Genomic DNA, 13,306 nt, shown 5'->3' on the forward strand with positions numbered 1-13,306 from the left:
GGTAGATTTCAAGAAATCTAAACATAAGTCTCAGTGAGCCAAAGTCGTCCAAAGTCTCTGTCCCCTCAGTCATCTTACATTTGCAAACTTGCTTCGTATATGACATTAAGGCCAAGTCACATTTCTGGAATAAACCACTAGGTCTGTTACAGTCACCACCGCAAAACCAGACAGAAAAATGAGCAGTGAACCTATGTTCTGAGGGCATGCGAGAGCAGACCAGTAAAAAGGAAACTGGGGAACCAACTTAGAGCTCAGTGCGGGCTCAGCTTCACGTGCGATTTCTGTATTTTCTTGTAAGAGTGTGACAATCAGCTTAACACATAAGCTGGGAAAGGAGAAGAGTGGCAAGGATTTGGAGGCCTTATATAATTACTGCAGTTTTAATGAATCTTTTTACATGTAGCTTGAATCATTAAATAAAATTAACTTTTTTTAGTCCATATCACAAATATGCCACTCAGCTAATTCTCAGACCCTAAGAAAAAAACTAAAAGGTTTTCTATCGTTCCATGTGGTAAGTCCAACTTTACCAAACTGAATTTCACAGAGTCACATTTACGTTTCTTACCTTCTGAAAGCCGCCTTCATCAATACGCAGGTCAACTTACAAAGAGAAGACTTCAGGTAGAACCCGACTCAGAGCGGCAGGAATTCTAGGTGTGCACATGAAGTTCCCTGATACATTCCAGGGTGGAGGGAGGGAGCGGCAGATCCCCACGTCACCGCCCCCAGGCCAGGAGGTCAAAGCCCACCACCACCACCAACTAAAATGTTAGCACTCTGAGTCTGAGAGAAACTGTGCAAATATAGTCATTACTTAGATAAAGAATCAATTTTAAAAATCAAATCATCTGTTAAACCTCCAATTTTTACTTTCAGAGATATTTGAAGCCTATGCTGATGTAACTCAAATACTGTCCTTCTTACACGTTTGACTCGATTTATACTCAGCATACCTACCAACCTGGACCAGGTTAATTGCATAGGAAGGTTTTACTATGTTTACATTTTTCTTAAATTAATTTTTAAAAAGCATAGTAAAGAGTCTGAGGACAAATTATTCAACTGTTTATCATACATAAGACCGCATGACTATAATACAAAGGGGGTTTCTTTTTTCATTTAACGTTACAATATACACAGCAAGTCCGGACTAGATCTTACAATCTGAACACAGGTATTTAACCTTTTCCATGCTGTTTATGTTTACAATGCACAGAAGTCCTGTAACCAAACTGTGTAGTAAAGCACACAAAACTGGACTGTAACATAACACAGTATGCAGAAGCACTGGATTTTATGGTTTTCTTTATGTAAATATCGGTTTAAAAACTGCTTTAGTTTTTTGTTTTTTTTTTGTTTGTTTGTTTGTTTTTTTTGGTGCTTGCTAAGATGTGGCAACCAGCACATAAAAAAAATGACCTGACCCATATAGTGTCTTAACCTCATGTTCCATATTCCTAAACAGCAGTAACTACGGAATCCCTTCTGATGCTGCTATGCTCGAGATGATACCCTTTTGTTCACTGTAAACCTTTATGAACTACCAAGTTCAAAAAAAATTATCCACAGGCTTGACATTTAATTACAAAATAAATATGGATCTCCTGATTAACAACAAAAATGTTGTGGTTTATAAAAACGGTTATTTCCAAGTTTCCATTCACATTTACACAGTCTTAAGCCTTCCTTTCATCACTGTTTACATATAAAAACCTGCTTTTGTTCAGAAAAAATTGACCTAGCCAGCCACATGGAGTTGACCAATGAAAAGTAACATGGTGTCCTGCTGTTGTTTCGAACAGGGTTTTTTCGGCAGAGGTAGATTACTGCTTCTTTTCTAGGCTTCTTTTGATCCCGGACAGGTAAATTATGCTATTTTCAGTCTCCCAATTCAACCGCTTGAAAGTATAACACCCTAAAATTGATCAATTTAAGGGGGGAATACAAATTTAGCAACTGCCAGACTGTGTTATATTAAGGCAGCATAATCTCAAAACGAGGCACCCGCTAAACACACCAGCCTGCTTGCTTCAGGCCACACTCAGAACTCTGCTGACTCCTGCCCCTGGTGAGGACCTGGCGGTGCAATCAAGGTATCAAGGTCTTGCGTTCAAGTTTACAAGTAGGTTAATCAGGAAAACAAGAATCAAATGCTGGCTCCAGAGCTTCTGGATCCAGCATCCCTTTCCCTTCAGAAGCCTGAACACACTGAGACTGTGACAGATGTTGTAACCTGGAGTTAGATGTCAAACTATTATGTTCAGTACACAGACTGCTGTAAATGTATCGGCTATGGGTTCAACAACAGTTCCAGTTTTGTTTAAGCAATAGTACAGCCATAATTTTCAACTGACATTTAAAAATGGTCTAGTTACACCTTGTGTCAAAGTGCAGAACTGCTACATTATTGGTTACAGACATCTATGTGCTATAAAAACAGCTTTGGTACAATAAATTATCAAAAAAGAAAATAAATTTTTGTAAAATTCACAGCATAATTGTGAGGCAAAAAAGCAGTCACATAAAATTCTGCATTTTTTAAAAATGTTCAGGATGAACAGAAGACATCTTTGTGCAGAAGAAATGGTGGAGATACCACGTGCCGAGAAAAAAAGCAAAAGAAAAAGTAAAAAGCAGGAAGGGACACAGCTGTAGCTATTTCCATCAAAGCAAACCACTACTTCTGTGACCTTCAACCAATAAGAAGTCAGCTTTATGACACACGCAACGTGACCTTGCAATACCTTACAATTAGTGGGTCACAAAAGTCTGTTTTAAAAGAAAGGCCTCTTGAATTACCCATTCTGTGTTTTCAGCATTAAGGACTGTCTGCAAAAGCATGTCCACCAAGTGAGTGCATCTGAAACGGTGGGCTCTTCTCATTCCGAGTCCGAATCCATAAGGCCAAAGGTTATCCCAAGACCACCACTCAGCCCTCCCCAGGACTGGCCACGACTGACCCGCTGACCGCTTCTCAGTGCGCCTCGTTGAGGAGACCAGTCACGCGCCGTCCTCTCCTCCTGCGGCCTCGCCAGCAGGACTCCCGCAGGACCCTGTGTCATGGCTGCTGTGCTCCTCAGTGGGTTCAGACAGGAGCATCCTGATCCCCGCCACTCAGCATGCTCACTGAGCCTTACGAATGCCGACACAGCCGTCCCTTCCACACAGCTGAAGATGGTGTCTGTGGACGCCGGAGGTCCCTCTTCCTTACAGTACTGCATTTCCGTGCCCAAGCGTGTTTAGAGGACTTAAAAAACCCAAATTTCCCCCCTCACCCAAAACAAAACAAACAAAAAGGGGAGGCAGAAAGGAGGGGAAAAAAAAAGAAAAAGGAAAAACCACCCTCATGGGGCCCTTTATGCAAACTGTGTGCAGTGCCTTTTTATTTTTAAAATTAGTTGGCAAATGACCAAGACCAACATCTCAACATTAACTTGTGTTGAATAGAAAGACAAAAAGCCCACTATGACTGGGAGGTGGCAAGTTAAATGGGGAGGCAAAAAGAGGATACCTCTGAGCTATCCATGAAGATGAGTTTGGACATGGCTCTTAAAAACTTCATTGTCCCTTTGCAATCTTTTCAAGTTAAAAAAAAAAAAACAAAACAAAACAACTTTGCCCTCTTGTAGCGGTTCAGTATGTTAATCTCCTTCTGATTCAAGCAGCTTTGCACTTTGTTTTTGGAAAAAAAACACCACTTCTATAAAAACACACAAGAAACAAACTCAAGTTTCAATGTAGTCACGAGCTAGCTACAGGACTCTGCTGCACACAAACTCCCGTCATGGGGGACTCTTCTCGATCAGCCCCTTGCCTCATCGTCAGATGCCCTTCAGTCATGTAATGTGCAGGACCTGTATTAGCAGAAAACTGGTACGTTGGATGTCCAGCTATGCCAGTCTCTTGGCGGGCATTGGAGTAGACGGTCAAGTTAACGTCCATAGCTCCATTCTGTCCAAAGTCCAAGGGGTTAGCAGCCACTGGGCGGTTCTGGTAGGCCTGATTGCCTTGATTACCAGTAGAGGAGGAAGATGTCGAGGAAGAAGTCGTTGAGGAAGACAGAGATGTCATGGAGTGGTGACTGTGGCCAACCTCCATAGAATCCTGGGTAGAGGAGCTATTTGTTGGAGAATTGTAGACCCTTGGCCTGGTCCGGTTACCCAAGGCTTGCTGTCCATGGTGGTGGTGGTGGTGGTGGTGGTGGTGGTGGTGATGGGAACTGTTTCCATGGTGATGGTGCAATGCGTTCTGCTGAGGGGCTACGTGAAAGGTTGTTTCTTGAACAGGATGATTTTCAACAGTGACTTGTGTAGGAGCTTCAGTGCCTGACCAGCCAAGAGGAGCTGGGAACTGCTGACGCACCTGTAAGAACATTTCGAAAAGATAAGAGTACTGTTTTTAAGCTTTCATTATCAATTCAAAGCTACAACATACGCATTTATGTCAATCACGGAGAAAGGGTTAATGAAACTTTTAATGTATTAGGCAGTTCTAAAATACAAAATTCAAATTATGTTCCAGAGTGAAAAGTAGTTTACCATGAAAGTGGCAATTTTCTGGAAGTTATATCCATACACAGGGTCATATATTTCACCAGCCATGTATTTGCTTGGGAGCACTATCTATGCCAGCCAGGGTTTGAAAAAAATTTTTTATATATAAAGGACAAAATAGTACTTTGGGTAGGTCCCAGAGAAATTATTCACAATCCACCCTCTCTCCATTTTTGGGGGGGGGTGGGGGGTTTGGGGATCGAACTCAGTGCCTCGCACTTGCGAGGCAGAAGGCAGCACCACTGAATCTCCATCTTTCTTGTTCCAACCGAAGATTATTTCCCATCCAGTTGCTCAACAATGACCCCTTCCAGCTGGTCAGCTTGGCACGAGTCCACTTCAGAGCAGACGCGCTCTGCCCTGTCCGGCCCATCTCCACACTAGCACACTTGCTTCAACGAGTTCAGTGGCTTCCAAAATGAACTCCTGGTCACCATTCTTGCCCTTCTCCAACCCACTCTCCAAAGAGGAGCAGGAATAAATCCAATCACTTCGGTTTCAAACCCTTACTGATGTCTCACTGTATTTAAGAAAACAAAATAATCCAAAACCCATACAATGTCTGCATAATCTGGCCAATACCTGTTTCTCCAACCTTTCTTCAGCCACCTGGGTTCAAACCACAAAGGTCTTCATCCCCCCACCTGGCCAACATCTGTCAAATGTCTCAGGGCAACTGTTCCTTTCTGCCTGGAATGATCTCACTTCTAAGCCTCCGCTGGACGCTCCTCCTTAACTGTTCAGTCCCAGCGTGTGGCCTACGCACTCTAGCAAACAGTGCCCTGCCCTTCTGTGGCTAAGGATACTCGCTGTCCACAAAGCACAGACTCTGCTGGTTTCCGGGCACTCTGTGGTGGTACTGTGCTCCCCAGTCCCCTGGAGGCACGGCCACATGACCAGCATGTCACTGAAGGCCTGGCACACACAAAAGCTCCCAACACCTGTCTACATCAGCCTGCACAGTGGACAACCAGTCCTAGGGTGCGACACACCACAGATGGCGGGAGATCGGGACACAGGTGGCAGCCATGCCAGTAACATAACACACACTCTGGGCAGTTACATGAAACAGTGAAGAAAACACTTTGTACCATATTTTGCAGCTTTATCTGTTGCTAGTGTTCAGCTGGATTTAATTAATACAACTCTTCAACAAACCAGTCCTTCTCCTTGACACTCCTTTGCTATTTTCTTTTTCTTTCTTATAGTGCTAGTTAGTTAAGTGGAATACCTCTGAGGTAATCCAGCCCTGACTTTATAACTAATGATATTTGTAATGTTTACTCATGTTCTGCTGTTTGTTTTAACCTAAGTCCCTGTAGGCTCTGGGAAGCAAAAGACTGTGCGCCTATCAGGGGCTAGCATAAATGCTGCTAGCATAAACGCTGTGGGCCAGCACTGACCATCTCAGTTGGGAGGGGATGAGACTCTTACTCTCAGAGTCATGGGTTCGAGCCCCACATTGGGCACCAATTTGCTGAGACACCATGAGATTAATACAAGTTACCTGTGGCCTCTACACTTACAAGAGGTGCTCAAAGTGGTAGACATTTGCTTCCAGACATTTATACTCTGGTAAACTGCTGAAATGTGTACATGATTTTTGGCGGACTTTGTATATATACATCTCATCTTCCTGACTGGTAAAGGACTGGTTCCAGGACCACTGTGAATACCGATACCCACAAATGCTCAACTCCCGTATGCAAAGCAGCATGATGTTTGCATATAACCTGTACGTGTCCTGCCAGCCACTTCAGATCAACTGTAATTACTGTAGAAGAATAAAGACGAGAAAAAGTATGGGTATGTTCAGCACGGATGCATTTTTTTCCCAAATATTTTTGATCTTCAGTTGGCTGAACCCATGGAGTAAAACTGCAGATTTGGAGCAATGACTGTCCTGTTTTATCCCTCATGTGCATACCTGCGGTCATGTGCATACCTGCGGTAAAGTTTAATTTATAAATGACGCACAGTAAGAGGTTAACAGAACAACTAACAGTAAAGTGATGTTAGTGTGGTCTCTCTCCCACCATCTTAATCGTGCCTTCACTTTTCCACTTCAAGGAAACGCTTCACAGCAGATCCTTGGCCAATGTCCACTGCTGGCATCACTAAGATTGGGCTTTCAGACCATTTTTAAGTAAAATAAAGGAACACACAGTACATTATCATGACAGTTGATCTGATAACTGAGCTGGTTACTAAGCAAATAATGGGCAAGTCACGTAGAAAGCTGAACAAAGGGATGATTTACACCCAGAGCAGGACTAGGCAGAATAAGATAGTGCAGGGTGAGATTTCACCATACTCTGCAGAAGTGTGTACTATTCAAAACTTACAATTATTTCTGGGATTTTCCTCTTAGTATTTTCAGACCATAGTTGACTACAAATAACCAAAACTATGAAAAGTAAAACCACTGGAAAGAGAAGATGACTATAAAGGGTTTGGATTTGTGCTTTTTTTTTTTTTTTTTTGCAGTCCTGGCAATGCAACTCAGGACCTGGTACATGCTAGGCAAGCACTCTACTGGGGAGCCACACACTATCCCCGTAATAAGCTTTTCCTCAGTTGTCTGAGACAGGGTCTTGCTTTGCAGTACAGGGGGGCCTTGAATGTACTATGTAGCCAAGGCTGGCCTCGAAATCTTAGCAATCCGCCTGCCTCAGACTCTCGAGTGCTGGGATTACAAGTGTGCACCACAATGCTCTGCTTCTGTAATGGTTTTAAACACATTCCCACCAGCTTGACCCACCCGATGGGACAGTCACACATGTGCGGCCCTGTCAGGAATGTATTAAACAATGAAGCTTCTCCAATAAAAGGGGTTGATTTGTTCTTTTTTTTTTTTTTTTTTGCAGTCCTGGCAATGCAACTCAGGACCTGGTACATGCTAGGCAAGCACTCTACTGGGGAGCCACACACTATCCCCGTAATAAGCTTTTCCTCAGTTGTCTGAGACAGGGTCTTGCTTTGCAGTACAGGGGGGCCTTGAATGTACTATGTAGCCAAGGCTGGCCTCGAAATCTTAGCAATCCGCCTGCCTCAGACTCTCGAGTGCTGGGATTACAAGTGTGCACCACAATGCTCTGCTTCTGTAATGGTTTTAAACACATTCCCACCAGCTTGACCCACCCGATGGGACAGTCACACATGTGCGGCCCTGTCAGGAATGTATTAAACAATGAAGCTTCTCCAATTATTGGACTAGGAAACAATGAAGACCAATTTGGTGATACTTATCAAAATTCAAAGTCACCTTACTTTTTGACTCAGCAATTTTGCTTTCAACAACTTTCAGGAATCTTTATCAGACACGTGTGTCAATGATTAATGTGCACTGTTATTTACTATACCAACATCAGTAACAGTAAAGACAACAGCAAATATACCGAACGCCAATGAGCAGGACGCGGTAGTTCGTGCCTGAGCTGGGCAGGCTGAAGCAAAAGGATCTAAGTTCATGGCTAGGCTGGAGAGCTTAGTGCTATCCTGTCTCAAAATGTAAAGAACGGATGGAACTGTAGCTGGGCGAGAGAGTGCTTGTCTAGCATGCAGAAGGCCCTAGGTTCAATCCCAGTACTGCAAAAATTAAAGGGTCTGGAAGGAGACAACTATTGAGATGACTTAGGAATACTGTGAAACTGTACAAAAACAAAACAGCTGAGTACTGATACAGGAAAAGATTCAAACTATACGCTGAAGATGTAGAAAACCTAAGACGTAGAAGTATGTATGGTATGATACTATTTGTGCAGTGTTTGTACACACATAAAAATATCTCAAAACAAGAATACAAAAAACCGAATAATATCAGTTTATTAGAAACTAGGTGGCTAAAGAACATGGGGTGTGTTTAACCATGTAACATTTTTTAAAAAATCAAATAATATGCCTGGAATGGTTGCTCACACTTGTTATCCAAGCTCCTTGGAAGGCTGAGGCAGGAGGATTTTAAGTTTGAGGTCAGCCTGGGAAACAGCAAGAACCATCTCCCTCTACCCCAGAATATAAATCTGTCAAATACAGGCAGGAGACACACAGGACACAGTTGTCATCTGTTATTCTGGGTCTGTGTGCAGTATTTAATATATTTGGAAGAGTAGACAGCAGGATATCCTGGACAATCTGAGATATCCTTTGGGTGCAGTGATTCTAATGTTTTGGTACTGGAAACTGAACCCAGGGCCTTCACACTGAGCTACATTTCTCACTACTTTGTATTTTGAGACAGGGTCTCACTAAGTTGCCCGGGCCAGGCTTGAACTTGTGAACCTCCTATCTTAGCCTCCCACAGTGCTGGGATGACAAGCATGTGCTACCATGTCCACAGGAAGTAGTGGCATTTAAGATCCAAGGTATCAACAGTAGTTACTAAGCAGAAGTGTGAGGAAATAGTATTCCAGTTACTAAGCAATGGGAGAAAGACAAGGGCTGTTTCTATTTTTAAAAATCAATATGAGCTGAGGATAAAGAAAGCCCTAGGTACAGCCAGATCATGAAAATCAGTACCATCTTGGTAAGAAATATAGATTTTACTTAGGTTCAAGGGGAAGTCAAACACTGGCTTGAAGTAGGGGAAATCACAAGATCAGACTATTTTAAAGTCAAGTTCATGTGGCTAGAGAGAAGAGCAGGGCGCTGGCCAGGGAACCGAACAGGACGCCGGAAGCCCAGTCATGACGCCGCTCCTGACACAGCCTAGCAATGGCTGCCTGATGGGGGCGGGTGGCCGAGTGTGGGAGAGAAGGGGGAGGAGCCAGGGATTAACAAATACCCCAGAGCCCACGTCTATGACTGACCGAACAGGTACATTCAGGGCATTTTTACAAAGAACATATAACAGTAGGAGAGTCAGGCTGGAGGTGAAAATGAGGACATCAGTTTATGTGACGCATGTGCGGGGCCATGTAGAGGGTTTAGTTAACACCATCCAAGTTCACATTCTAAGTTCAAAGTGATGTGTACAATAAACGACTCCAAACAAGGGCATGGGGCTCAGCGAGAAGTCAGCGTCAAGGCGGCCTGACACAGGGGTAGCATGGGTGGGACCGCCCAGGAAGTGTGCCCACTGAGAGGGAAGGACACGTGGACGGAGGCATGCTCAGGTCTCACAGTGGGCAGAGGAGAGGACCGAGGGCACAGGAGCACACACTGGCCCGGAAAGCAGAAGGTGGCTGTGCAGTAACAGGGGCTGTGGCTAGGCATGAAGGCAGACAAGCACGGGTGAAGAGCACCACGGACTCGGGCTGGGGAGCCAGATGGAGCAGGCAGCAGAGACGTGGGAGGAGGAGACAGGAAGCCAGAGAGGGTCTGAGGAATACAGGGCAGACCTGAGAAAGAGAAATCTGTTCAACAGCAAGGGCCGGGGGAGGACACAGGCTGACTCGGCTCCGATGACAAGGGGTGCAGGCGTGGACACCGGCACACATGGGCAGGACCATGCGCTCGTTTAATGGTATAACCTGGAGGAAGTCCCCCCCAGAGGGCTTTTCACAGAGCGAGAATGGACAGGAACAGAAAAGGATAGGCTAAAGGCTTCTGCAAAGAGTAGGAAAGTTTGCAACAATTACTGAAGCGCATGGAAGAAAGAGCGAGGGGATGAGCTGAGAAATATGGAAGACGGCCCCAGAGTGGCGGACAGGAAGTGCTGGTGGCAACAGCAGAGCTGTGTGAGGCCCTCCCTGCAGGACGGAAGGTGGACGAGGCGGTGACTGCAGCGTCCCGAGCAGGGAGCGCACGGCTCAGCCTCGCTTCCGGTCACACAGTACGCCTCTCACCAGAGGAGAGTGCGGCCCGTACTGGTTAGTTTACAAAAGTACTAAGTATTTCTACAACGACCATCCACCTCACCTCCACGGAAAAATAACTGAAATAGAGCCTCCTTTTACAGGTCTAAAACTAAAAGCAAAGCCAAACAAAAAACACGGAGGGGAAAAAAACCCCAAAAACCAAAAACAAGCAAGCCTCAAACGGGACTCTGGGCAATAAATGCCAGCCTGTTCTTTTCTTTTGAAACAGGGTGGCATTATGTTGCCTCGGCAAGTCTGAGGCCACCCTGGGCAACATAATTAGGCTCTGGCTCCAAAACGGAACAAAGAGATAGACGCAGCCCCCGCTCCAGACATTCCTGTGCCCGAGCACAGCAGCGCTGAGCTTTACGGTCCCGGCCCTCACCCTACAGTGGTCTGAGCGCCCCAGGTCAGTCACCCTGCCTTCCCGGTCTGCTAGGGCTCACAGTTTTGGTTTCTGAATCTGTCCACGGTTGGATCTTCAGCCTCTACGTTTTTCTTTTGTCCTGCCTCAGCCTCCCGAGTGCTGGGATTACAGGTGTGCGCTGCCACCGGCTTCAGTGTCAGCCATTTCTAAACAGGGATGGGAACTTACTTCTGTGATTAGAAAGAAGTTGTGCTTGCTCAAAAATCAGGACCTGTGAGCCTCAGATAAGGACACGCTCGCTCAAAGGCACCTGGCATCCAATCCCTAACCCACGCAGGGCGGTGCCACGGGCAGCACGCGGCTCACCTGGGGACTGTGTGTCTCACAGTCCATGGCCTGCACGGCGGCCGTGAAGTGCCCACCGCTGTGCCGATGCTGGTGCGTGGGGTCCGATCTGGCTCTCCCACTGTTGCTCGTCCCGGATGATCCACCTGGAACAGCACAGCTCAGTGTAATTTGGGAGTTTAGTTAACACCATCCAAGTTCATATTCCAAACCACACATTAAAAAGATCTCACCAAAAAAGAAAGAAAGAAAAACCTGTAATACTAACGTAAAGCGTACCACTGAGTCAGTACACGCGCTAAAGCCAAGTCACACTGGAGAAGAACACACTGAGCCCGCCCGCCCTGTGGCACAGACCTGAGCTGGACGACGTGCTGGAGGCGGTGCCCGAAGACTGGGACTGCTCCATCGCAGGGCTGGTAGAGACGCTGTTACTCGTGTTTGTGCCTTCATCGGCTGTTTTCTTGAAAAAACTGTGCTGCAGGGCATAATAAGGTTGAATCCGAGTTTTGGGGTCATAATCAAGCATCCTTAGAATGAGGTCTTTGAACTTCAAGTAGTCAGCTACTGTATGACCCGACTCCCCAGCACGCCGGCCGCCAGGTCCTCCTGTTTCTACTCCAAGAATATTATGAAGCTTACGGGTTCCTGGTGGTTTATATTCCTGTAAGGAAGGAAAGCAAAGGCGTTTTCTAAGTTTGATGAAATATATAAAAGTTTACACAATTTAACTTCAAATATGTCTAGATACGGTTGAGGCCTTCATCAGAAAGGGAATTTCGAAAATCTACATCACTTGCCTCTTCACACATTTCTATGTTGAAAATACCGCTGGTTACAAACACAAAATTGTGAGACCAAATATGACTTAAGAAGATCTAGGCCAAAGATCAGCAAAGCATGACTGTCTTTGTACAGCTCCAGCTAGATCTTTTGAAACTGTTTTTATTTTTAAAGCCAACAAAAAAGCAAGCACATGCAACACAGGTCTGCAAAGCTGAAAATGTTTCCCATGGGGTCCCCTGCAGAGGAAATGTGCCACCCCTGCTCTGCTCCTGGGCCTAAGATCCGCAGCACGGCCTCCCTGCGTGTGGTTCCACACTGCCGCGACCTTTACTCCAAGTGTGCTCTAAAGAAAGAGGTGCCCACAGAAGATAAAATTAGAAAGCAAATCATTTATGCCCCCTTTAGAAAATGTTTATCAATAAATTACTTTAACATGTGTTGGGATTTCCTGAAAACTCACTTATAACAGATAACGGTACAACCATTAAAATCTCTACAAGTATTGGATTCAATTAGCATAGCATCACTAGATGTCTGCTTTTGTTTACAATACAGAAATTGACATGACTGCTCACACTCCAAAGCAAGCAGCCTGCCAGACAAGTCACAGCACTACCGCTTTCCAAAAACTCAGAGAACTGTGGGGTCCAAAGGCCCCAGAATGAACCGACTTCCGGAAAGACAAGCCTCTACCAGCAGAGACCAACTGGAGCAGCCAGCAGGCCACAGACCAGGCTGGGAGAGCCCGGCCCTGACCTCGCTGCAGACAGGCAGGAGGGCGGGTACTGTCACAGCACTCCAGTCTCCCCCGGCCCCGACACACGTGCTGCTTCCAGGATCACCCTCAGAGAACGGTGCCCAGAATCTAGGTCAAACAGACAAAGCCAGAGTCAGCTAAAGCACAAATGAGACTGACTCCGCCCCACACTAGTGGCCTAACAGAGTGTGCGGATGACTGTTTCTGATAGAAAGATGATTTATGCCCAACTCAGCTATTCCTAAATACAGAAAGTTTGGTACACATTAAAAATTATACATACCAAAAAAACGAACAAATGAGACCACAATCATGTAAAAAAAAAAAAGTTAACAAAAGATCTACATTGATAAATGACTCAGATGCTGAAACTTGCAGGCAAATACTTTAACTAATAAATAGTTAAAAGAATTTAGGTTACAAGGAAAGTAACGTGTGACTAGACGGGGAATTTCAGAAGAAAAAATATTTTAATTAAGGACAAACGGAAATTCTAGAACTAAAAAGTATCAGAAGTAAAGAGGCCACTTAATGACTTTAAAGGCAAATTGCACTCAAAAAGGGGGGAAAATCAGTAATGTAGAAAATAAGGTAAAGATGGGCTGGGCATTTAGCTCAGTGGCACCACTCTTGGTGCAGGGTCCTGAGTTCAATCCCTGGTACCAAAAAAAAAAAAAAAAAAAAAAAACCCAAC

At 45.0% G+C, this 13,306-nt stretch overlaps 1 protein-coding gene across 3 annotated transcripts in view; it reads right to left on the reverse strand.

Moving 5' to 3' along the window:
* Positions 1 to 2,133: 2,133 nt before the first annotated feature.
* Dyrk1a (dual specificity tyrosine phosphorylation regulated kinase 1A) overlaps positions 2,134 to 13,306 on the reverse strand; it is a 124,334-nt gene continuing 113,161 nt past the window's right edge. For all 3 annotated transcript variants that reach the window (XM_010636564.3, XM_010636565.2, XM_033755961.1), the window contains 3 exons: positions 11,427 to 11,733; positions 11,091 to 11,215; positions 2,134 to 4,368 (listed from right to left, as the gene is read on the reverse strand). In XM_010636564.3, coding sequence (XP_010634866.1) covers positions 3,748 to 4,368; positions 11,091 to 11,215; positions 11,427 to 11,733 — 1,053 coding nt within the window. In that variant the 3' untranslated portion in view covers positions 2,134 to 3,747. The remainder of the gene's footprint in view (positions 4,369 to 11,090; positions 11,216 to 11,426; positions 11,734 to 13,306) is intronic.

The sequence above is a fragment of the Fukomys damarensis genome, unplaced genomic scaffold, assembly GCF_012274545.1.
Source record: "Fukomys damarensis isolate Sample0158 unplaced genomic scaffold, DMR_v1.0_HiC HiC_scaffold_24, whole genome shotgun sequence".
Taxonomy (NCBI): domain Eukaryota; kingdom Metazoa; phylum Chordata; class Mammalia; order Rodentia; family Bathyergidae; genus Fukomys; species Fukomys damarensis.